Source organism: Canis lupus, chromosome 6, assembly GCF_011100685.1.
Source record: "Canis lupus familiaris isolate Mischka breed German Shepherd chromosome 6, alternate assembly UU_Cfam_GSD_1.0, whole genome shotgun sequence".
Taxonomy (NCBI): Eukaryota; Metazoa; Chordata; class Mammalia; order Carnivora; family Canidae; genus Canis; species Canis lupus.
The window spans coordinates 320,148-343,771 of record NC_049227.1 but is presented as its reverse complement, the minus strand read 5'-3'; the positions used below and the strand labels follow the sequence as shown (position 1 = coordinate 343,771).

General features: G+C 39.8%; 1 protein-coding gene and 1 non-coding gene across 2 annotated transcripts in view; one reads left to right on the top strand and one right to left on the bottom strand.

Annotated features, from left to right (window-relative positions):
• The first annotated feature begins 1,463 nt into the window (after positions 1 to 1,463).
• The window catches only part of ZNF713 (zinc finger protein 713), a 69,036-nt gene continuing 46,875 nt past the window's right edge, over positions 1,464 to 23,624 (top strand). Inside the window, exons 1-2 of the mRNA XM_038541706.1 lie at positions 1,464 to 1,778; positions 21,050 to 21,404. Of these exons, the coding sequence (XP_038397634.1) occupies positions 1,464 to 1,778; positions 21,050 to 21,404 (670 nt within the window). The remainder of the gene's footprint in view (positions 1,779 to 21,049; positions 21,405 to 23,624) is intronic.
• On the bottom strand, positions 2,218 to 2,347 carry LOC119872419. Its single transcript, XR_005361508.1, has one exon. It is a non-coding gene; the product is annotated as a small nucleolar RNA SNORA51 (small nucleolar RNA).

Below are 23,624 nucleotides of genomic sequence, written 5' to 3'. Positions count from 1 at the left end.
TAAATGTAGATTTTTCCTTCTGAGGCTGTCATTTATTTCCCTCAACCTTTCCTCATGGTCTTTTATTGTTTTTCTTTTTTTCACTCAGCTTCCTTCCTTGCCATCAACTTGTTTTCTATGTTGCTCACTCTTTCTTCTACCTCATTAACCCTCATCATTAGGACCTCCAGTTTGGATTGCATCTCATTTAATTTATTTTTAATTTTGGCCTGATTAGATCTATATTCTGCAGTCATGAAGTCTCTTGATTCTTTTATGTTTTTTTTTTTTTCAGAGCCACCAGTAGCTTTATAATTGTGCTTCTGAATTGGCTTTCTGATGTTGAATTGTAATCCAAGGTCTGTAACTCTGTGGCAGAGAGTACTGTTTCTGATTATTTCTTTTGTGGTGAGTTCTTTCTAGTCATTTTGCTCAGTGCAGCATGGCTGTATGAGTGGGCTGAGCAAGAATATCAACTACAACCTAAGTAAATTTCACCCTAGTTGCAACGAAGAGGAGAAAAAAAAAAGAAAAAGAAAAAAGAATAAAAAAGGGAGACGAAAAAAAGCAGGGGACTGGGAGATGTTGGTGGTGACGAAGTTGTAGTGGAGGGAGAATGTAGTCTACCTGAGGGGTTCTAGAGGGTGAACTTCTGAGTATATTAAGTTCTGTATGTTTGAAGATGCTCAGTCCCAAATTTATATAAACCAGAAATACTTGTAGAAGCCCCCAACACTGACCACCAAAACATAAATGAGATAAAAGAGGGGGGAAGAATATGAATGAGGAATCTCACAAAATAAACAGCACAGTATACCACTTTGTTCTGGGTGCATGCTGGTCATGACTTAGAAGGTATTAATTTAAGCCATTGTAGAACAAAATGAGGCAGAGAAAACAAAAAAAAAAATCTTGTATATCTCCCAAAATTAAGTTGAGTATGTTGAAAGGAATCTAAAAGTGGAAAATATATTTAGGACCTGTAATTGTAGAAATATGAACGTCAAAAAGGAAGAATGTTAAAAATGAAGAGATAGTAAAGTATTGTAGTTAAGGTGGGAAAAGAGAAAAATATTGGAATATTTTAGTCTGATATAAAAACAAATTGTACTGGAAAAAGGGACAAAAAGGGGAGGCCCTCTACTTCTATATACTATAAATCCATGGACTTCCCCTGGAGCTTACCAGCGCTGCTGGGTCAAGAACTTGCTCTTCCCCTGTCCTTCCCGCTGGTCTTCTGGGGGAGGGGCCTGCTGTGCTGACTCTCATGTGCGTGTACCTGGGGGTGCTGCCCCACCCCCCGCCAGATGCCGGGTTCAGTGGTAGCTGTTGGCCCCATGAGGCTTCTGTTTCTGGTGGCCCAGCTCTGTCCCAGGCACAGGGTGACATCAGGAGGAACAAGAACAATGGTGGCGGCCAGGTTTCCAGCCCTGGAGTCAGCTCGCCACAGTGACTACCGCAGCTTCTAGTCTGCACTGGCCTAGATGCTCCCAGGCTGGCGCGGGTGCACTGATCTGCACATCTTGGGGGAACCTAGCAGCAGGAGAGTCCTCACTGTTCTGTGCCCTCCCCGCCTCCACCACTCCAGGGTGGCGGGCGTGGAGCGCAGGATCGTGAGCTGTGTCCGCTCAGCGCCCTGGGATCCGGGCCCTGTGGTGCTGGAATCGCACTCCCGGAGCCGCAGCTCCCGAAAGCAGCAGGGTGCAGCCCCCTCCGCCTGGAGCCCCCGCCTGACCGACCCGCTTCCCCCCATGCCCCACTGGATCCGCACTCTAGCCCTTTACCGAAATGGGCCCACAGTTTGAAAGCCACTGTTTCCTTGTTGATGTTCTGCTTAGATTATCTGTCCATTGCTGTAAGTAGGGCATTAAAGTCCCCTCCTATTACTGTATTATTATTGATTAGTTCCACTATGTTTTTTATTAATATACTACTTAATATATTTTGGTGACCCTATGTTGGGTGCATAAATATTTACAATTGTTATATCTTCTTGTTGGATTACCCCTTTCTTATTACATAGTGTCTTTCTTTGTCTCTTGTTATGATATTTGGTTTAAGGTTTATTTTGTTTGGTATAAGCATCTCTACTCTGGATTTCTTTAGGTATCTTTTTGCATGATAGATATTTCTCCATCCTCTCACTTTCAATCTGCAGATTTCCTTAGATTGAAATGAGTCTCCTGTAGGTAGCATAGAGAGGGGTCTTGTTTCTTTATCCATCTGTCTTTTTTTCCTCCAGGTCACCGATTCATAACACAGACCAGGCAAAGGGCCTAGGTTGGGGTGAATAAGGGTCGGTTTAATTACTCTGCCTTCCCTTTCTGTACAGTGTAAGAACACAGCATATGGTAAGCACCAGGAGGCTTAAACTTAGATGTTTCTATTGGAGCATTTAAGTCCATTTACATTCAAAGTAATTATCGGTAGATACTTATTTATTGTGTTGTTTTGTTTAATATACTAAGTTTGGGGTGCCTGGCTAGTTTAGCATGTGACTCTTGATCTTGGGGTTGTAAATTCAAGCCCCATGTTGAGCATAGAAATTACTTAAAAATAAAATCTTAAGGGGCTCCTGAGTGGTTCTGTGGTTGAGCATCTGTCTTTGGCTCCAGGGAGGCTCCTTCTCCCTCTGCCCCTGTCTCTGTCTCTTTCTCTGTGTCTCTCATAAATAAATAAAATAAAATTTACAATAATCTTAAAAAAATAAATCCATAAATAAGATATGGTACAAACACACAGACACACACACACACACACACACACACACATGCACACTGGAATACTACTCAACAATCAAGAAAATGAAATCTTGCCATATGAAATGAATGACATGAATGGAACTAGAGGGTATTATGCTAAGGAAAATAAGTCAGTCAGAGAAAGACAAATACCATATGATTTCACTCATATGTGGAATTTAAGAAACAAAACAGATGAACATATAGGATTGGGGAAAAAAAAAAGGGAGAGAAATGAACCACAAGAGACTCTTAACAATAGAGAAGAAACTGAGGGTTGCTGGAGGGAGGTGGGTAGGGGATGGGCTAGATGGATGATGGATATGAAGGAGGACATGTATTATGATGAGCATTGGGTGTTGTACGTAAGTGATGAATCACTGAATTCTACTCCTGAAGCCACTATTGCACTGTATGTTAACTAACTAGAATTTAAACAAAAAACTGAAAATAAATAAATAAATTCACTAAGTTTGTGGCAATTTGTTATAGCAGCAATAGAAAACTAATGAACTCTATCTTTGCTCAGTGTTCTTTGAACTGCCTTTTATGTATTCCATGCCAAAAGACTACCTATTCATCCTTAAGATCCTGATTCAATCAACACTTCTTTTCAAAAACCATTTCCAAAGCTTCTAGTTAAATAACAGTTCCTTTATGCTCCAACAATACTTGCAGTTGTTATGGCTTATTCCCATTTTGGTTGTCTTATTCTGTAATCATTTATGTCCTGTGCTGTTTTGTCCTGAGTTTATGGTCTTTGGAGAGAGAAGGCCCAAGACTCCTTTTTTAATTTCCACATAGCATCTATTCAAATGCTTTGCACAGAATGGGCTACATACCATAAGGTTTTCTATAAACAGTGCGTTCTCTTCATGGCATGTATATTTTTGAACTACGGTGTTGGATAGAGTTGAGGAAGTGTGAAATAGTGCAAGTTACTAAAATCTGACTGAGTTCATATTAACAATGCTCTGAACCTAAGCAGTGAACTTCTTCCAATGTCTGTAAGCAAACCCAAAAAGTGACCTTAAGAAAAAACAGAAGAAAGAAATCAAATTGAAAGCAGAAATTAATAACTTAGAAAATAAGAGGATAGCGGAATAAACTAGTCAATTAAACCCAAATCATTACGGCCATTTTTTTTTTATAAAATGACTATTGGATAGATATAATCTATTGTGAGGTAAAAAAACAATATCTGTAGGCCAATCAACTGAATTAGCAAATACACACTAGAGAATGGGATGGATGGTTTATAAACTAACAGGAATTTTGAGATGTGGAGTGTTATGTTGATATTGACATTTTGGCTTAAGAAGGAAGTGTGAATTATATCTACACCTATACCTAGTTGAGAAGAGATAAATAGGTAGGAGTAAGGAACACACAGCACAGGCTTTTGCAATGGGAAGGCCACAACAAGATAAAGAACAACCGGCTGTACTAATAAGTTCAGACATAAAAATGTGGCATGGATGACTGTATTTTTCATATCTCCTATCCCACATGTTATTCATACAATATGATCTTGGCACTCCTCCCATCAAGTGGAGACTCACTTCCTCATTTCTCCTTAACTGGGACTGGCCTAGTGACTGCCTGGACTAATAAAATATGATGGAACCAATGATTTGTGACTTTTGAGGCAATGTCATAAAGGGTCATGCAGTTTCACCTTGTTCTTTTGGGGTGCTTCCTCTGAGGAAGCTTAAGCAGCCTGTGGAGAAGCCTACTTAGAAAGGAAAGAAAAGGACGCTTCTGGTACATCATCCAGGTGGAGCTCACGGCCAATGATTGGCACCAATTTGCCAGCTATGAAAGTTAGGGCTCTAGCTCCTAGTCAAGTTCCTCCTGGTGATGCTGTGAGCATAGGTGACTTGTTCCCATTAAGTCATGACCAATCTGCAGATTGATGAGAGAAATAAATGGTTTTTATGGTTTTAATCCAATGAGTCTGGGGGTAGTTTTTTTTTAATGAAGTACTAATTCCCCAGAAGAGGTAAGAACACCAAAGTCCCTCAGAGGTAGATTGTCCTAGGACATTCTAAGAGGGAGCACAGATGCTGATGCTCAGATCCAGTGTTAAGAAGGCTAATGTGTGCTGTATGACTGTGTTATCTGGCTGGAAGACTCTCCTGGGGGTCAGCACATCACAAGCTAAAAGTTACCTGATCCCACAAACAAAACCTCTTACTGTGGAAGTGGGAAGAAGAGTTGGAAACCACATGCCCTCTCCCCAGAAGCATTTCCAAAGTCCAATGTATGATGCAGATAATAATCTAATTGTTATATAAAGTTAGAGAGGGGGTGATGCCCATGGGCTGGTGTGGGTTAATGCTAGGTACATGTCCAGCAGTATGAAAGCATAAAACATAGTCAAGGAGAGCAACAGTTTGGCTCCTCCTCACACCCCCAACACACACACACACACACACACACACACACACACACAGACACACAGAGTAAAAATTAATAAAAGGAAACCTTGTTTAGGATGGTATTAAAAGGTCCGCAGGGGGAGCTTTCCCAACCTACTACCCAGCATCAATTACAGACCCAACAGAAAGTCTGTTCTACTTTAGGTACTATATTAGGTACTACATTACTATCCCAGCAAAAGGAAGAAAGATGTCCTCCTTCCCCAGCAATAGCCTAGCTAATAAAGGACTGTCATAATTCAGCCAGTGCGAAGCCACTATACTTCAAACTCCCAGTTTATGCCAAAGGACTTTTGGTTTCTAACAGCCTTCCTATCTTTCCCCTTTCCTTGATAAAAGAGCATTCCTCTCCTTTGTGCTGCAGACTTGCCTATGATTTTGCCATCACTTGCTTATTCTGAATTGCAATTTTCTGCTATTTCTGGATATTTAATTCTTGCTGGTAAAATAACTGGGAGTTTTATTTTTAAGGTTAACATTACTTAAGTGATCAGAAGTGGGATCCAGGGATGTCTGCGTGGCTCAGTCCATTAAGCATCTGACTCTTGATTTTGGCTCAGGTCATGATCTCAAGGTTATGAGATCAAGTCCCATGTCAGGCTCTGCACTCGGTGGGGGGGGTCCACTTGAGAATCTCTCCTTCCCTCTCCCTTTGCCCCTTACCCTACTTGTGACCACTCTCTCTCTGAAATAAATAAGTAAAACAAATAATGAAAAAAAGAAAAGAAATGGGATCCACAGAAGATCTGAGGCTGGAGAGCAAACAGGTGCAAGTACCCATAGAGCCAACTGGGCTCACTGCTTTCTCTCTAACCCTGGAGTGTAAGGATAATTTTCTCCTAGATTTTGAGCTCTGCTCTTTGTATTCAAGCTCTCCAAGCTTTATTCAGGATTTGTTTTAAGACCTTCACACTCCCCCCCTCCCCGAATACTCATTTGGCCTTCAGTCTGATTTTTTTTTGGTTCCTGTTGAAATTGTACTGGCCTTTGGTCTGTTTCCTTCTGGGATCAGTCTATTCCATTTCCAGCCTGTGCTGTTTAAGAACTCTCTTTTTGTTCTAGAGAAAAACCTCAAGGAGTGGTATCCTGGTCACCAAAATGCTTTGGGGGCAACCCACCTTCCCCCAGGGACTTTTATGTTTAAATATGGTCCCATCCACATGTGCATTTATAACTCAATGGAATGACTTAACCAAAAGTAATTAGAACCTTAATTACTATTATGGGAAACTTTCAGTCTTTTCAAACTTATTTACTAAAAATTAAATGAGAAATCTGGGGGGAATGGAGGGTTAGAAGTACGGTAGGGTTATGTCAATGGGATGAGTAGGTGTGGGGTTAGGGATAGGGCTAGGATTAGAAGTGTATGTTTAGGGGTAGGGCTAGGGCTATGGGCAGGTGCAGTGGTAGGTGTAGGGATAGAAGTAGAGGTGGGGTGGGTTGAATTGTATCAGGACATTTGGGGTTAGTGTTATGATTACACTAGAGTTAGGCAGGATTTGGGTTATGGGTATGGGTAGGTGTAGGTGTGGAATAGAGTTAAGGGTAGGAGTAGGTTTAGTTGTAGGTGATGGATAGGTATAGGTCTGGGGTAGTTGTAGCTGTAGTGGTAGTGTTAGGTGTAGGAGTAGGTGTACAAGTAGGGGTAGGGTTAGTTATAGTGGTTGGGGTAGGATTAGGGTTCATTGTGGGAGTAGCAGTTAGGGGAAGATTAGGGTAAGCGGAGGGTGAAGGGGTATGTGTATGGATATGCATAGGAGTAGGTATAGGTATATGGTTAGGGGTTGGAGTAGGTTTAGGGGTAGGTATATGGTTAGGGGCAGGGTAAATGGTAGGGCTAGGTTTAGGTTTAGTTGTAGGATAGGGGAAGGGTTAATTTTAGGGGTAGTGTTAGCATAGAGGGTATATTTAGGTGTAGGGGTAGGAGTAGGGAGGGATAGGGTTAGGGATACTTGTAGGAGTAGGGGTAATGTTAAAAAAATGAGAAATCTGTGGCTCCTAGAAGAAAAAAACTTAATGGGATGTCCATTGTAAGTGGTGCCTTGAGGCTTCCAAATGCTTTCAGGATTCTAAGTTTGCCTCTTTGCAAAATGATATTTCTAAATTAACTGAGGCAAACAAATAATTGAAAGAAGTCAACATGGCTTCTCATGCCTCTTTTCCCCCCCTCCCCTTGTCCTCTTTGTCTGCAGACACCTGGTAGCCACTTTGTGCTCAGGTTCATTTAACCCTCAGTTCCATTTAACTCTATTCTCTCCACTGAACTTCCTTTTTCCTTTAAATCTTTCCCTACTTGCTCCTCTCTTGAACCTACTAAAACCTGCCTCTATTTATTTTTTAAAAGAGTTTGTTTGACAGAAAGAGCACAAGTAGGCAGAGTGGCAGGCAGATGGAGAGGGAAAAGCAGGCTCTGAGCAGGGAGCCTGATGTGGGGCCAATCCTAGCACCCTGAGATCATGACCTGAGCCAAAGGCATATGCTCAACCACTGAGCCACCCAGCCCCCATAAAACCTGCCTCTTTAAAGTTAAGTCTTCTGAGGCTCTAAATAAACTACATATTTCTTATGTTCCTTGGACTAAGGCTATAGTTAGAAAGTTTCCTAAAGTGACTGAGGACCCCTTTAACTTTGCCAAAGAATTTTAAATAGTTATTGAAACTCACAAACCTGTTTCTTTTTAAGATTGATTCCAATTAGTTCACATGCTTGTTGATGAGGATCAGGCCAAACATTGAATGAAACAAGCTTGAAAGGAATATCCTGAATGAGATTTAGAGAAACAAACCTCTAATTTTTGGCAAGATGCTAGAATACTTACCAGAAATCTCCATTGAGCATTTACAGTAGCTTTCCTAAGCCTGCTGATTGGAACAAAATTCAGGCATGGACATGAAGCCTGATAAACATGTTCATGACTATTTAAATCAACTCCAAATTATCTTTTAAGACAGGTCTGGTTTTCCTTTAGATGTGGAATCCTCTCTGGGCAGCACTTAACACTGTGCTAATTAACAAAATGAACTGGAATCTTTCTTTAGTTAAAAGGACCAGGATGGAATGGAAAACTATGTTCACTCCAGATTATTATAGACTGCAAGGTTCAGGGCCTCATTATCCCCAGAACAAGTCCCTGTAACACCCCAATTTTACCTGTAGGGATAGATCTGGATAATTACAAGGTTATTTAAAAAACCAATGGTATATAGTGTAATGAGCACTGGATGTTCTATAAGACTGTTGAATCACTGAACTCTATCCCTGAAACCAGTAATATATGTTAATTAATAAAATTTAAATAAAATGTAAAAAAACCAATGGCTGAGGATGAAGCCTTGTCCAGGACCTGTGAGCAATAAATAACATTGCTATCCCTTGGCAGCCTGTTGTTCCAAACTCCCAAGTGCAACTGACATTCATTCCCACTGAGAGCAAATTTTTTTTACTATAATTGATCTATGTAGTGCATTTTTAGTATTCTAGTTGAAAAGAACAGCCAATATCTTTTTTTAATTTAAATTCAATTTAGTTAAATATACTGTATTATTAGTTTCAGGGATAGAATTTAGTAATTCATTAGTTGCATATAACACCCAGTGCTCATTACCTCAAGTGCCCTCCTTAATGCCCATCACCTAGTTACCCCATCTATCCACCCACCTCCCCTCCAACAACTCTGTTTCCTATAGTTAAGAGTCTCTTATGGTTTGCCTCCCTCTGTGTTTTCATTTTATTTTATTTTTCCTTCCCTTCCCCTTATGTTCATCTGTTTTGTTTCTTAAATTCCACATGAGTGAAATCATAGGGTATTTGTCTATCTCTTTTCTTTTTCTTTTTTCTTGTTTCTGGTTTTTGGCTTTTTATTTTTAATACTTTGTTTTAAAATTGGTTTTCATTTTAGTGGTCCTTTTGTTTTATTTTGTTCTGTTCTTTTTATTTTCTGGTCTCTGACCTGTTCAGAATCATCTAGGGTGTATTTTATTAGGTAGTTGTTGATATTTTTGACTGAGTCTGCTCATACAGCTACTCTGCACTGGACAAAATGACTAGAAGGAAGAATTCACCACAAAAAAAAGAACCAGAAACACTACTCTCTGCCACAGTGTTACAGGATTTGGATTTTAATATAATGTCAGAAATTCAATTCAGAAGTATAATTATAAAGCTACTGGTGGCTCTGGAAAAAGGCATAAAGGACTCTAGAGACTTTGTTACTGCAGAATTGAGATCTAATCAGGCCAAAATTAAATAGATTAAATGAGATGCAATCCAAACTGAATGTTCTAACTGCTAGGGTTAATGAGGTGGAAGAGAGAGTGGGTGACATAGGAGACAAGTTGATGGTAAGGAAGGAAGCTGAGGAAAAAGAGAAAAACAATTAAGAGCCCATAAGGAAAGGCTTAGGGAAATAAATGATAGCTGGAGAAGCAAGAATATACGTCTAATTGGGGTCCCAGAAGAGAGAGAGAGAGAGAGAGAACCACAAAGTATGTTTGAACACATGATAGCTGAGAGTTTCCCTAATCTGGGGAAAGAAACAGGCATTCAGATCCAAGAGATAGAGATGACCCCCCCCCAATCTATAAAAACTGTTCAACACCTGAATATTTAATAGGGAAACTTGCAAATTTCAAAGATAAAGAGAAAATTCTAAAAGCAGCTCAACACAAGAGATTATTAACTTATATGGGGATAGGGGATGCCTGGGTGACTCAGTGGTTGATGGTCTGCCTTTGGCCCAGGGTGTGATCCTGGAGTACCAGGATCAAGTCCCATCAGGCTTAATGCATGGAACCTGCCTCTCTGTCTGCCTATGTCTCTGGCTCTCTCTCTCTCTTTCAGTGTGTGTATCTTTCGTGAACAAATAAAACTTTAAAAAGCAAAACTTAAATGGGGAGAAATACCAGATTAACATCAGACCTCTCCATAGAGAACTGTCAGGCCAGAAAGGGCTGGCATGATATATACAGGGTACTAAAGAAAAACATGCAGCCAAGAATACTTTATCCAGTACAACTGTCATTCAGAATAGAAGGAGAGATAAAGGATAGGCAGAAACTGAAAGCATATGTGATCACCAAACTGGCTTTGCAAGAAATATTAAGGGGGACCCTGTAAAAGAAAGAGAGAGGGATCCCTGGGTGGCGCAGCGGTTTGGCGCCTGCCTTTGGCCCAGGGCGCGATCCTGGAGATCCGGGATGGAATCCCACGTCGGGCTCCCGGTGCGTGAAGCCTGCTTCTCCCTCTGCCTGTGTCTCTGCCTCTCTCTCTCTCACTGTGTGCCTATCATGAATAAATAAAAATAAAAAAATAAAAAAAAAAAGAAAGAGAGAGCCCGGAGAAACAATCCACAGAAACAGGGACTGAATAGGTAATACGATGACACTAAATTCCTATCTTTCATTAGTTACTCTGAATGTGAATTGGCTAAATGACCCCATCAAATGATGCAGGGGTTCAGAATGGATAAAAACACCAGACCCACCTATATGCTGTCTACAAGAGACTCATTTTAGACCTAAGGACACCACCAGCCTGAAAATGAAGGGGTGGAGAACCATTTACCATTCAAATGGTCCTCAAAAGAAAGCTGGGGTAGCAATCCTCATGTCAGATAAATTAAAGTTTATCCCAAAGACTAGCAAGAGATGAAGAGGGACACTATATCAACCTTAAAGGGTCTAGCAAACAAGAAGACCTACAGTCCTGAATAGTTACGGCCGTAATGTGGGAGCTGCCAAATATATCATTCAATTAATAACCAAAGTAAATATACACTTAGATAATAACACACTAGTAATAGGAGACTTCAACATAGTGCTCTCATTAAGACACAGATCTTCTTTTTTTAAATTTTTATTTATTTATGATAGTCACCCAGAGAGAGAGAGGCAGAGACATAGGCAGAGGGAGAAGCAGGCTCCATGCACCGGGTGCCCGACGTGGGATTCGATCCCGGGTCTCCAGGATCGCGCCCTGGGCCAAAGGCAGGCGCCAAACCGCTGCGCCACCCAGGGATCCCAAAACACAGATCTTCTAAACAGAACATCACCAAAGAAACAGGGGCCTTGAATGATACACTGGACCAGATAGATTTCACAGATTATTAAAGAACTTTGAATCCAAACACAACTGAATACACATTCTTCTCAAGTGCGCATGGAACTTTCTCCAGAATAGACCACATAATGGGTCCTGAATCAGGTCTCAACTGATACCAAAAGATTGGGATTGTCCCCTGCACATTTTCAGACCATGATGCTTTGCAACTAGAACTCAATCACAAGAAGAAATTTGGAAGAAACTCAAACACGTGGAGGTTAAGGACCATCCTGCTAAAAGATGAAAGGGTCAACCAGGAAATTAGAGAAGAATTAAAAATATTAATGGAAATTAATGAAAATGAAGATGCAATCATTCAAAATCGTTGGAATAAGGCAAAAGCAGTCCTAAGAGGGAAATACATTGCAATACAAGCCTCCCTCAAAAAACTGGAAAAAACTCAAATACACAAGCTAACCTCACACCTAAAGTAATTGGAGAAAGAACAGTAAGTAAAACCTACACCAAGCAGAAGAGAGATAATAACGATTTGAGCAGAACTCAATGAAACAGAGACCAGAAGAACTGTAGAACAGATCAACAAAACCAGGAATTGGTTCTTTGAAAGAATTAATAAGATATATAAACTCCTAGATGGCCATATTAAAAACAAAAGAGAGAAGACTTAAATTAATAAAATCATGAATGAAAGAGGAGAGATCACAACCAATACCAAGGAAATATAAATGATTTTTAAAGACGTATTACAAGTGCCTGTATGCCAACAAATTAGGCAGTATGGAAGAGATGGATGTATTTCTGGAAAACCACAAATTACCAAAACTGGATCAGGAAGAAATAGAAAAGCTGAACAGGCCAATAACCAGGGAGGAAATTGAAGCAGTCATCAAAAACCTCCCAAGACACAAAAGTCTAGGGCTAGATGGCTTCCCAGGGGAATTTTATCAAACATTTAAAAAAGAAATAATACTTATTCTACTAAAGCTGTTCCAAAGGATAGAAAGGGATGGAATACTACCAAACATGTTTTATGAGGCCAGCATTACTTTGATTCCAAAACCAGACAAAGACCCCACCAAAAAGGGAAATTATAGACCAATATCCCTGATGAACACAGATGCAAAAATTCTCACCAACATACAAGCCAATAGGATCCAGTAGTACATTAAGAAGATGATTCACCATGACCAAGTGGGATGTATCCCTGGGATGCAAGTTGGTTTAACACTCATAAAGCAATCAACGTGATAGATCACATCAACAAGAGAAAAAACAAGAACCACATGATCCTCTTAATAGATGCTGAGAAAGAGAGAAAGCATTTGACAAAATACAGCATCCATTCCTGATCAAAACTCTTGTGTATAGGGGTAGAGGGAACATTACTCAATATCTTAAAAGCCAACTATGAAAATCCCACAGCAAATATCATTCTCAATGGGGAAGCAGTGAGAGCCTTTCCCCTAAGAACAGGAATATGACAGGGATGTCCACTCTCACCACTGTTATTCATAGTACTATGAAGTACTAGACATAGTACTAGAAGTCTTAGCCTCAGCAATCAGATAACAACAAAAAAATAAAAGGCATTCAAATTGGCAAAGAAGAAGTCAAACTCTCCCTCTTCACAGATGACATGATACTGTATATAGAAAACCCAAAAGTCTCCACCCCAAGATTGCTACAACTGGTACAGCAATTCAGCAATGAGGCAGGATACAAAATAAATGCACAGAAATGAGTAGCATTTCTATACACTAACTATGAGACTAAAGAAAGAGAAATTAAGGAGTCAGTCCCATTTACAATTGTGCTGAAAACCATAAAATAGCTAGGAATAAACCTAACCAAAGAGGTAAAGGATCTATACTCTAAAAACTACAGAACTCTTATGAAATAAACTGAAGAACTTGTAAAGAGATGGAAAAACATTCCATGCTCATGGAATAGAAGAATAAATATTGTGATAATGTCTATGCTATCCAGGGCAATTTACATGTTCAATGGAATCCCTATCAAAATACCATGGACTTTCTTCAGAGAGTTGGAACAAATCATCTTAAGATTTGTATGGAATCAGAAAAGACCCCGAAAGGCCAGAGGAATATTAAAAAGGAAACCAAATCCGGGGGCATCACAATGCTGGATTTCAAGTTGTACTACAAAGCTGTGATCGTCAAGACCATTATGGTACTGACCCAAAAACAGACACATAGATCAATGGAACAGAATAGAGAACCCAGGAATAGGCCAACTCTATAGTCAACTAATCTTTGACAAAGCAGGAAAGAATATCCACTGGAAAAAGGACAGTCTCTCCAATAAATAGTGCTGGGAAAATTGGGCAGCCATGTGCAGAATAATGAAACTGGATCATTCTCTTACACCAGACACAAAGATACACTCAAAATGGATGAAAGATCTAAGTGTGAGACAAGATTCCATCAAAATCCTAGAGGAGAACACAGGCAACACCCTTTTTGAGGTTGGCCACGGCAACTTCTTGTAAGATATATCTATGAAGGCAAGGGAAATAAAAGTAAAAATGAACTATTGGGACATAATCAAGATAAAAAGCTGCTGCACAGCAAAAAAGACAGTCAACAAAACTAAAAGACAACCTACAGAATGGGAGGAGATATTTGCAAATGACATATTAGAGAAAGGGATAGTATCCAAGATCTATAAAGAACTTATTAAACTCAACAGCAAAGAAACAAAGAATCCAGTCATGAAATGGGCAGAAGACATGAACAGTAATTTCACCAAAGAAGACATACACATGGCCAACAAGCACATGAGAAAATGCTCCACATCACTTGTCATCTGGAAAATACAAATCAAAACCACAATGAGATACCACCTCACACCAGTGAGAATGGCAAAAATTAACAAGACAGGAAAACAACAAATTTGGAGAGGATATGGAGAAAGGGGAATCCTTTTGCACTGTGGTGAGATTGCAAACTGGTACAGCCACTCTGGAAAACAGTGTGGAGGGTTCTAAAAGAGTTAAAAATAGAGCTACCCTACGACCCAGCAATTGCCCTACAGGGTATTTACCCCAAAGATACAGATGCAATGAGACGCTGAGACTCCTGCACCCCAATGTTTACAGCAGCAATGTACACAATAGCCAAACTGTGGAAGGAGCCACAATGTACTTCGACAGATGAATGGATACAGAAGATGTTGTAAATACATACAGTAGATATTACTCAGCCATCAGAAAGGACGAATAGCCAGCATTTGCTTTGACATGGATGGAACTGGAGGGGTTATGCTGAGTGAAATAAGTCATTTGGAGGAAGACAATCATCATATGTTTCCACTCACATGTGGAATATAAGAAATAATGAAAGGGATTATATGGGAAAGGAGGGAAACTAAGTGGGAAAATTTAGAAAGGGACATAAAGAATGAGTGACTCCTAACTCTGGGAAACACAATGAGTTGCAGAAGAAAATTGGTACAGCCACTCTGGAAAAGAGTGACATGAAATTTGTCTTGTGGTTGTGTTCTGGTTTCATATCATCGTGGTCAGAGAGGACACCTGATGACCTAGAACAGTTTGAATGTGTTGAGACTTCGCTTATGGCCCATGGTGTGAGTTCTGCTGGAGAATGCTCCATGTGAACTTCAAAAGAATGTGTGTTTTGCTGTTTTAGAATGGAATTTTAAGAAATAAGAAATAATAAGGGATAACAAGAAATATTAGGGGATGAGGGGATGGGCTAATTGGGTGACGGGCACTAAGGTGGCATGCGATGTGATGACCACTGGGTGTTGTAGTATATGTTGGAAAATTGAATTTAAATAAAACATATTTTTTTTCAAGACACATCTATATGCTGTCTACAAGAAACTCATTTCAGACCTAAAGGCACATGCAGATGAAAGTGAGGAGATGGGGAATCATTTATCACATAAATTGATATAAAAAGAAAGTTGGAATAGCAATAGTTATATTAGACAAGGTAGACTTTATTTTTTATTTTTAAAATATATTTTTTTTGTTTATTCATGAGATTCAGGGAGGGAGAGAGAGAGAGAGAGAGAGAGAGAGGCAGAGACATACGCAGAGGGATAAGCAGGCTCCATGCAGGGAGCCTGATGTGGGACTTGATCCCTGGACTCCAGGGTCATGCCCTGAGCCGAAGGCAGGTGCTAAACTGCTGAGCCACCCAGGCATCCCCAAAGTAGACTTTAAAATGAAGTCTGCATGAGACAAAAAAAAGTACACTATATAATCATAAAGTAGAAAATCCAACAAGAAGACATCACAATTGTAAATTTTTATATACATAAACATGGGAGCAGCCAAATACATAAAATAGTAATAATAGACATAAAGGAACTAATCTATAGTAAGACAATGATAGTAGGGAATTGTAATACTCCACTTATATTAATAGACAGGTGATCCAAACAGAAAATCAAGGAGACAATATCTTTGAATGAATGACACACTGGAACATATAGATTTAACAGATATATTCAGAACATTCCATTCTAAAACAGCAAAATACACATTCTTTTGAAGTTCACATGGAGCATTCTCCAGCAGAGCTCACATCATGGGCCATAAGCGAAGTCTCAACACATTCAAACAATTCTAGGTCACCAGGTGTCCTGTCTGACCACGATGGTATGAAACCAGAACGCAACCACAAGACAAATCTGGGAAGACCATAGATGCATCTAGGTTAAGGAATATGCTACTAAACAATGAATGGGTCATCTAAGAAATCAAAAGGAAATAAAAAAAGAGACAAAAAAATGAAAATATAATGGTCCAAAATCTTCGGGTGGCATCAAATGTGGTTCTAGGAGGAAAATTTATAGCAACAGGCCTACCTCAAGAAGCGTGAGAAATCTCAGATGAGCAACTTTTTTTACACCTAAGGGAGCTAGGAAAAGAACAAACAAAATCCCCACCAGTAGAAGGAAGGAAACAATAAAGATTACTGTGGAAATAAACAATATAGAAATTTTTTTAAAAAGAACTGATTAGGGCAGCCCCGGTGGCTTAGTGGTTTGGAGCTGCCTTCGGCCCAGGGCTTGATCCTGGAGACCATGGATTGACTCCCACGTCAGGCTCCCTGCATGGAGCCTGCTTCTCCCTCTGCCTGTGTCTCTGCATCTCTCTCTCTCTCTCTCTCTCTCTGTCTCTAATAAATAAATAAATCTTAAAAAAAGAACTGATTAGGGCAGCCCTGGAGGCTCAGTGGTTTAGCACTGCCTTTGACCCAGGGCCTGTTCCTGAAGACCCAGGATTGAGTCTTGCATTGGGCTCCCGATGAGAGCCTGCTTGGAGCCTGCTTCTCCTTCTGCCTGTGTCTCTGCCTCTCTCTCTCTCTCTCTGTGTGTGTGTCTCTCATGAATGAATAAATAAAAAATCTTAAAAATAAAGAACTGATTAGGGGTGACTGGGTGGCTCAGTCAGTTAAGCAGCCTCAGGCTCAAGTCAGGATCCTGAAGTCCTGGAATCAAGTTCTGCATTGGGCTCCTGCTCAGTGGGGAGCTTGCTTCTCCCTCTCCCTCTGCTGCTTCCTCTGCTTATGCTCGTTCTTCTTTTCTTTTCTTTTCTTTTCTTTTCTTTTCTTTTCTTTTCTTTTCTTTTCTTTTCTTTTCTTTCTTTCTTTTCTTTTCTTTTCTTTTCTTCTTTTTAAAGATTTATTTATTTATTCATGAGACACAGGTAGAGGGAGAAGCAGGCTCACCACAGGGAGCCCAATGTGGGACCCGATTCTGGATCCCGGGATCACGACCTGAGCTGAAGGCAGGCGCCCAACCGCTGAGGTACCCAGGCGTCCCTGCTTATTGCTTATGCTCTTTCTTTCTTTTTTTTTTTTCTCTCTCTCTCAAAATCAAAAAACAAAAACCAAAAAACAAAACAGATTAATGTAACCAGAAATTGATTCTTTGAAAAAAGAATTAACATTGATGATCTTTAGCCATACCCATCAAACAGAGTGAGAAAGAGGACTCAAACAAAAATTATTTTTATTGAATAAATATATAGTTATGAATTGTAAAAACTACAAGGAAATTAAAGAAGAGAATAACCAATCCCACAGAAATACAAAGGATTTTAAGAGATTATGAAAAATTATATGTCAACAAATTGGACAATCTAGAAGAAATGGATAAATTCCTAGAAACATATAACCTACCAAAACTAATGAAGGAACACAAAATTTGGGCAGATCAATTACTAGCAATGAAATTAAATCAGTAATCAAAAAACTCTCAACAAACAAAAGTCCAGGACCAGACAGTGACACAGGTGAATTCTGTCAAAGATTTAAAGATGACTTAATACCTTTTCTTCTCAAACTATTCTAAAAAATAAAGAGGACGGAAAACTTCCAAATTCATTCTATGAGACCAGCATTAGCCTGACACCAAAACAGAAAAGAACACTACATCTCTGATAAAAATAGATAAAAAATCCTTCACAAAATACTTGCAAATAAAACCCAATGATACATTAAAAAAATCACTAGCCACAATTAAGTGGGATTTACTCCCAGTGGGGGGGAAAAAAAAAGAGTGGTTTATTTATTTTTTATTTTTTTTATTTTTTTAAAAGAGTGGTTTAATGTTTGCAAATCAGTCAACATGCTACATCACATCAAGAGAAAGGATAGGGCAGCCTGGGTGGCTCAGTGATTTATTGCCGCCTTCAGCCCAGTGTGTGATCTGGAGACCCAGGATCGAGTCCCACGTCCGGCTCCTGCATGGAGCCTGCTTTTCCCTCTGCCTGTGTTTCTGCGCCTCTCTCTCTCTCTGTCTCTCATGAATAAATAAATAAAATCTTAAAAAAAAGGAGAAAGGATAAAAACCATTAGATCATTTTAATAGACACAGAAAAAGTATTTGACAAATTACAACACCCATTGATGATAAAAGCCCTCAACAAAGTAGGTTTAGAAGGAACATACCTCAATATAATAAAGGTCAAATGTGACAAACCTACAGTGAATATCATACTCAATGGTAAAAAACTGAGAGTTTTTCCCCTAAGGTCAGGAAGAAGACAAGGATATCCACTCTCACCAGTTTTATTCAACACAGTACGTAATGTCCTCACCACAGCAACTAGACAACAAAAAGAAATATAAGGCACCCAAACTGGTAAGGAAGAAGTAAAACTTTCCCTGTTTGCAGAAAGCCTGAAAGACTCCACCAAAAAACTACTAGAACTGACAAATGAATTCAGCAATGTCCCAGGATACAAAGCCAATATAAAGCATTCTATATGCTAACAATAAAGCAGCAGAAAGAGGAATTAAGAAAACTATCCCATTCACAATTGCACCGAAAATAATAAAATATCTAGGAATAGACTTAACCAAAGAAGTAAAAGATCTGTTCTCTGAAAACTATAAAACACTGATGAAAGAAACTGAAGACATTCCATCCTTATGAATTGGAAGAACAAATATTTTTAAAAAATATTTTGTTTATTTATTCATGAGAGACACAGACAGAGGCAGAGACATAGGCAGAGGGAGAAGCAGGCCCCCTGCAGGGAGTCTGATGCAGGACTCAATCCCAGGATCCTTGGATCACCACCTGAGCGTAAGGCAGACGTTCAACCTTTGAGCCAAACCACATGTCCTGGAAGAACAAATGTTGTTAAAATGTCTATAAAACCTAAAGCAATCTACACATTTAATGCAATACCTATCAAAATACCAACAGCATTTTTCACAGAGCTAGAACAAACAATCCGACAATTTTAATGGAACCACAAAAGCCCCTGAATAGCCAAAGCAATTTTGAGAAAGAAAACCAAAGTTGGAGGTATCACAATTCCACATTTCAAGTTATATTACAAAGCTATCATAATCAAAACAGTATAATACTGGCATAAACATAGATAAGTCCATGGAACAGATTAGAAAACCTAGGAATAAACCTACAATTGTATGGTCAACTTATTTATGAGAAAGCAGGAAAGAATATCCAATAGGAAAAAGACAGTCTCTTCAACAAATGGTGTTGGGAAAACTGGAGAACATGCAAAAAAATAAAACTGGACATCTTTCTTACATCAATGACAAAAATAAGTTCAACATTGATGAAAGACCTAAAACATAAAATACCTAGAAGAGAGCACAGGCAGTAGTTTCTCTGACATTGGCTATAGCAACATTTTTCTAGGTATGTCTCTTGAGGTAAGGGAAACAAAACCAAAAATAAGCTATTGGGACTACCTCAAAATAAAAAGCTTCTGCACAGTGAAAGTAACAATCAACAAAAACTAGAAAGTAACCTACTGAATAGAAGAAAATATTTGCAATAACATATCTGATTAAAGGTTGGCATCAAAAATATACAAAGAATTTATAAAACTCAAAACCCAAAAAACAAATAATCCAATTTCAAAATGGGCAAAAGACATGAATAGACATTTTTCCAAACAAGACATCCAGATAGCCAAGAGACACATGAAAAGTTGCTCAACATCACTCATCATCAGGGAAATGCAAATCAAAATTACAATAAGCTATCACCTTACACCTGGCAGAATGGCTAAAATAAAAAACACAATAAACAAGTGTTGGTGAAGATGAGGAGAAAAAGGAACCCTCATACACTATTGGTGGGGATGCAAACTGGTGCAGCCACTCTGGTAAGTGTGGAGGTTCCTCAAATAGTTAAAAATAGAACTGCCCTACAATTCAGCAATGGCACCATCTGGTATTTACACAAATAATGAAAAACAAACACTAATTCAAATTGAGATATGCACCCCCATGTTTATAGCAGCTTTATCTATAATAGGCAAATCTGGAAACGGCCCACACGGCCATTAACTGATGAATCTACAAAGAAGTAGTATATATACACAACATATTACTCAGCCATCCAAAAGAATGAAGTCTTGCCATTTGCAACAACATGGAAAGACCTAGAGTGTATCATGCTAAGTGAAATAAGTCAGTCAGAGAAAGACAAATACCATGTGATTTCACTCATATGTGGAATTTAAGAAACAAAACAAGCAAAGGGGAGAAAAAAGAGAGAAGCCAAGAAACTGACTCTTAAGTGTAGATAACAAACGTGATTACCAGAGGGGAGATGAAAAGAGATGAAGAGGATAAGAATTCACTTATCATGATAGGCGCCGAGTAATATATTGTACACCCGAATTACTATATTGCACACCTGAAACTAATATAACGCTATTAACTACACTGGATTAAGCTAATTTAATTTTAAAAATCTCAATGTAAATACAAATATCGCTTCTGTATTTCCTTTAACTATGCAGTTGAAGAGCTGGCATCTAACCTTCATCTAGAAGTGATTTATCTTCCATTTGACATGATCAAAAACAAATAGAAGAAATTAGGGGATTGTATAAATGCCTTCCCAGCAATGAATGTGCTCCATTTAAATGATAGGCTTGTGGATGTCAGTATGTGACAGTTTCTATTTGAAAAGTTTCCGAAGATGAAATAAGATATTTTAGAGTAAACTTAACGGATCAACCATTGTGATGGAATTTGGTGATGGAGAACATTTTGAATTCCAGCTCAACAAAATATTCCCCTACTTAAAGAATTTTATAAAAAAAAATAAAAAAATAAAAGAATTTTATTCCCCTCAGTAGACCTGCAGCACAACAAAGCAAGCTATTCATTCATCACAGTTTGAGCATCTAACTACAAATGGGGCGGGGACTGGTACTCAGGGCCGCGGGGGCGCCTCGGCCAGCAGCTCCTCTGCCGGGAACCGACCACGGGAGGGTCCTGGGCCGCGTCGCCGCCCCGAGCCCCCAAGCCTCCTCTACGTGCCACCGCCTCCCATCAGGGACGCTCCGCGAGGCCCGGGCAGGGGGCCACGCCGCGCCCCCGCCGCGCCTCCCCCGGGCCTCCCCCGCCGCTGCGCTCTGCTCCCACCGCGCACGCTGGAGGCCGGCCGCCGGAGCGCCCCAGCGCATGCGCACCGGAGCCCCAGCCGGCACGGCGCGGGCGCGGGCGCGGCCGCCGCCGCGGGGAAGCGCGTCGGAGCCCGCCGGCGTCGGGGGGGACGGTCCGGCAGCGGGGGCCTCGCTTGGGCGGCTCTGGCCGGGGCGGGAGGGTCCTCGTCACCCTGTCCCCCGGAGTTAGGACGGCGGCGGCGGCAGGGGGCGGAGTCGCCCCGCGCCCTTTGTCGGTGGAGGCTGGTGAGTGAGGCGCGGGCCCAGGGGGTGGGGGTGGGGAGTGGGGACGGCGGAGGTGCGGGTGGCCCCCTGCGCTCCGCCCCGGCAGCGCCCCCTCTCCGCCCGGAGGGCCTCCCCATCCAGAGACTCTGCCCCGAGTTGCCTCTGGGCTCTTCCGCAGTGGGGGTTTCTGTAGGTGAAGGTGGGACCATTTGTTGGAAAGTTTATCGCCATCTCAACATTATTAAAACATTCACCTTTACTTTTTCTCTAATGGTTTTAAAGGATTTTTAAAGTATCTTTGTTTACATTTCTACCTATATGTTGTTAGGTGTTCATTTTGTGTTAGGAATCTACCTTTTCCCCACTTGTCCTGCCGTTAGATATTGAATCATTTTCCCACCGAATTGAAGTGACACTTTTATTATATTCTGCAGGCGTGTCTACTTTGTGACCTTGAGTCTGTTTCCAGACGATTTCTCACAGCTCTGACAGTTTATGCACTCATACCGTTTTTAGTGTAAAATATATTTTAATATGTGGCAGAGCAAATCCTCCTTAAATATGTTCTTGGATATAATGGTCAGTTTCTTTTGATGCATACGAAATAGTGGAAAATGTAAAGATACAAAAATGATAATTCTCTAAGAGACAGATTTGATGTGGTAGCAGATAGTTATTAAATGAGGGAATGTTTGTTGAAAGTCAGCATGTTGAAATCTTTTACATGTTTCCCTATTGCCATCAGGATAATGTCTGCTTTCTTAGAAGTGCCCTCAAAGCCCTTTATGATTTTACTATTGCAGACTGTTTTGTCTTCCTCCCTTGTACATCATGCTGTAGCCATACCAAACTACTTAAACATGATACACAACCGTCTGGGAAAAATTCATTAATTTGATTATGTCAAAATTTTATTTTTTTATTTATTTTATTTTTTTATTTTTTTATGCCAAAATTTTAAATTTCTGTATTCAGAGAGAGCAAAGACCTAAAAGTCAACACATGAAAATATTTGCAGCATGTGTAAGAGACAGAGGGTTAATGTCCATTATATGTAAAGAGCCTCTGATAATAGCAAAAAAAAAAAAAAAAAAAAAAGGGGGAAGGGAAATGGGCAAAGGATATGCATAGGCAATTTATAGTAGAAATATAAGTAAACAAAAAATTTTAATGCTTAACCTCATAAATAACCATTCGATGCAAATGAAGACAAAGATATTTTCACTCAGTACACTGGAAATATATAAAAATACTGATGATAAAAGGTGTTGAGGAAAGTGCTGCAGAAAAAAAAAAGTGCTGGGGAAAAGGTTACCAGTTGTAAAATAGAGTAAGGTAGTTTATTTTGAAGTTAACAAACAAAGATTTCTAATACTGAGTAAAGGATGCCATAGAACCATGGCACATAGTATGGTGTGCGTTAAGTAGGGATGTGGTAATATTATATATGTTCATAAATGCCCAAAAAAGGATGTACACCGAATGACAGTGAAGTACTTCCAGGGAGGGAAGTAGAAGAGTGATTGAACATCACTCAGTGTTACTCATAGACTCCCATGTTTTGTGTACTTATGTTTTCATGTAAAATGTATAAAAAAAACTTGTGTATATCTATAACTTGTGTAAGGAAAAAAAGATGCAGAAAAATTTAAAATTAAGGAAAGCAGTAAAGAATAAAAGACAAATGATAACATGGAGACTACATTTGTTTATGTTATCACAAGAGAGTTGCTGTTTACTGTGTTTGTGTTTGGGGACCCCAAAACCATCTTGTAGGTTCAGTGATTTGCTAAACGGACTCCTAGAACTCAGTGAAATTGTTATACTTACAGTAGCATGAGTAGTACAGTGAAAAGATACAGATTAAAACCAGCAACAAAAAAAGCAAGAGACCAGGTACAAGCTTCCAGTTGTCTTCTCTCAATGAGAGTAATGCAGATACTGTTTAATTCTCCCAGAAGTGATATGTAATAACACATATGCAGCGTTACCAATCAGGATTCTCATCCAAACTTTGGCATCCAGAGTGTTGATTAGAAGTAGGTCATGTAGGCATAGCTGACCACCTTTGTTACTGACCTTCAGTCTCCAGTCCCTCCAGAAGTCAAGCTGATACCACATGGCCCAGGAATCCTACCATAAATCCTATTTTAGCATAGCATATTTGACCTCCGGAAGCCTGAGGTAAACAGACACTCATAACAGGCAGGATATTGCAAGGTATTATAGGTTCTCTCTCAG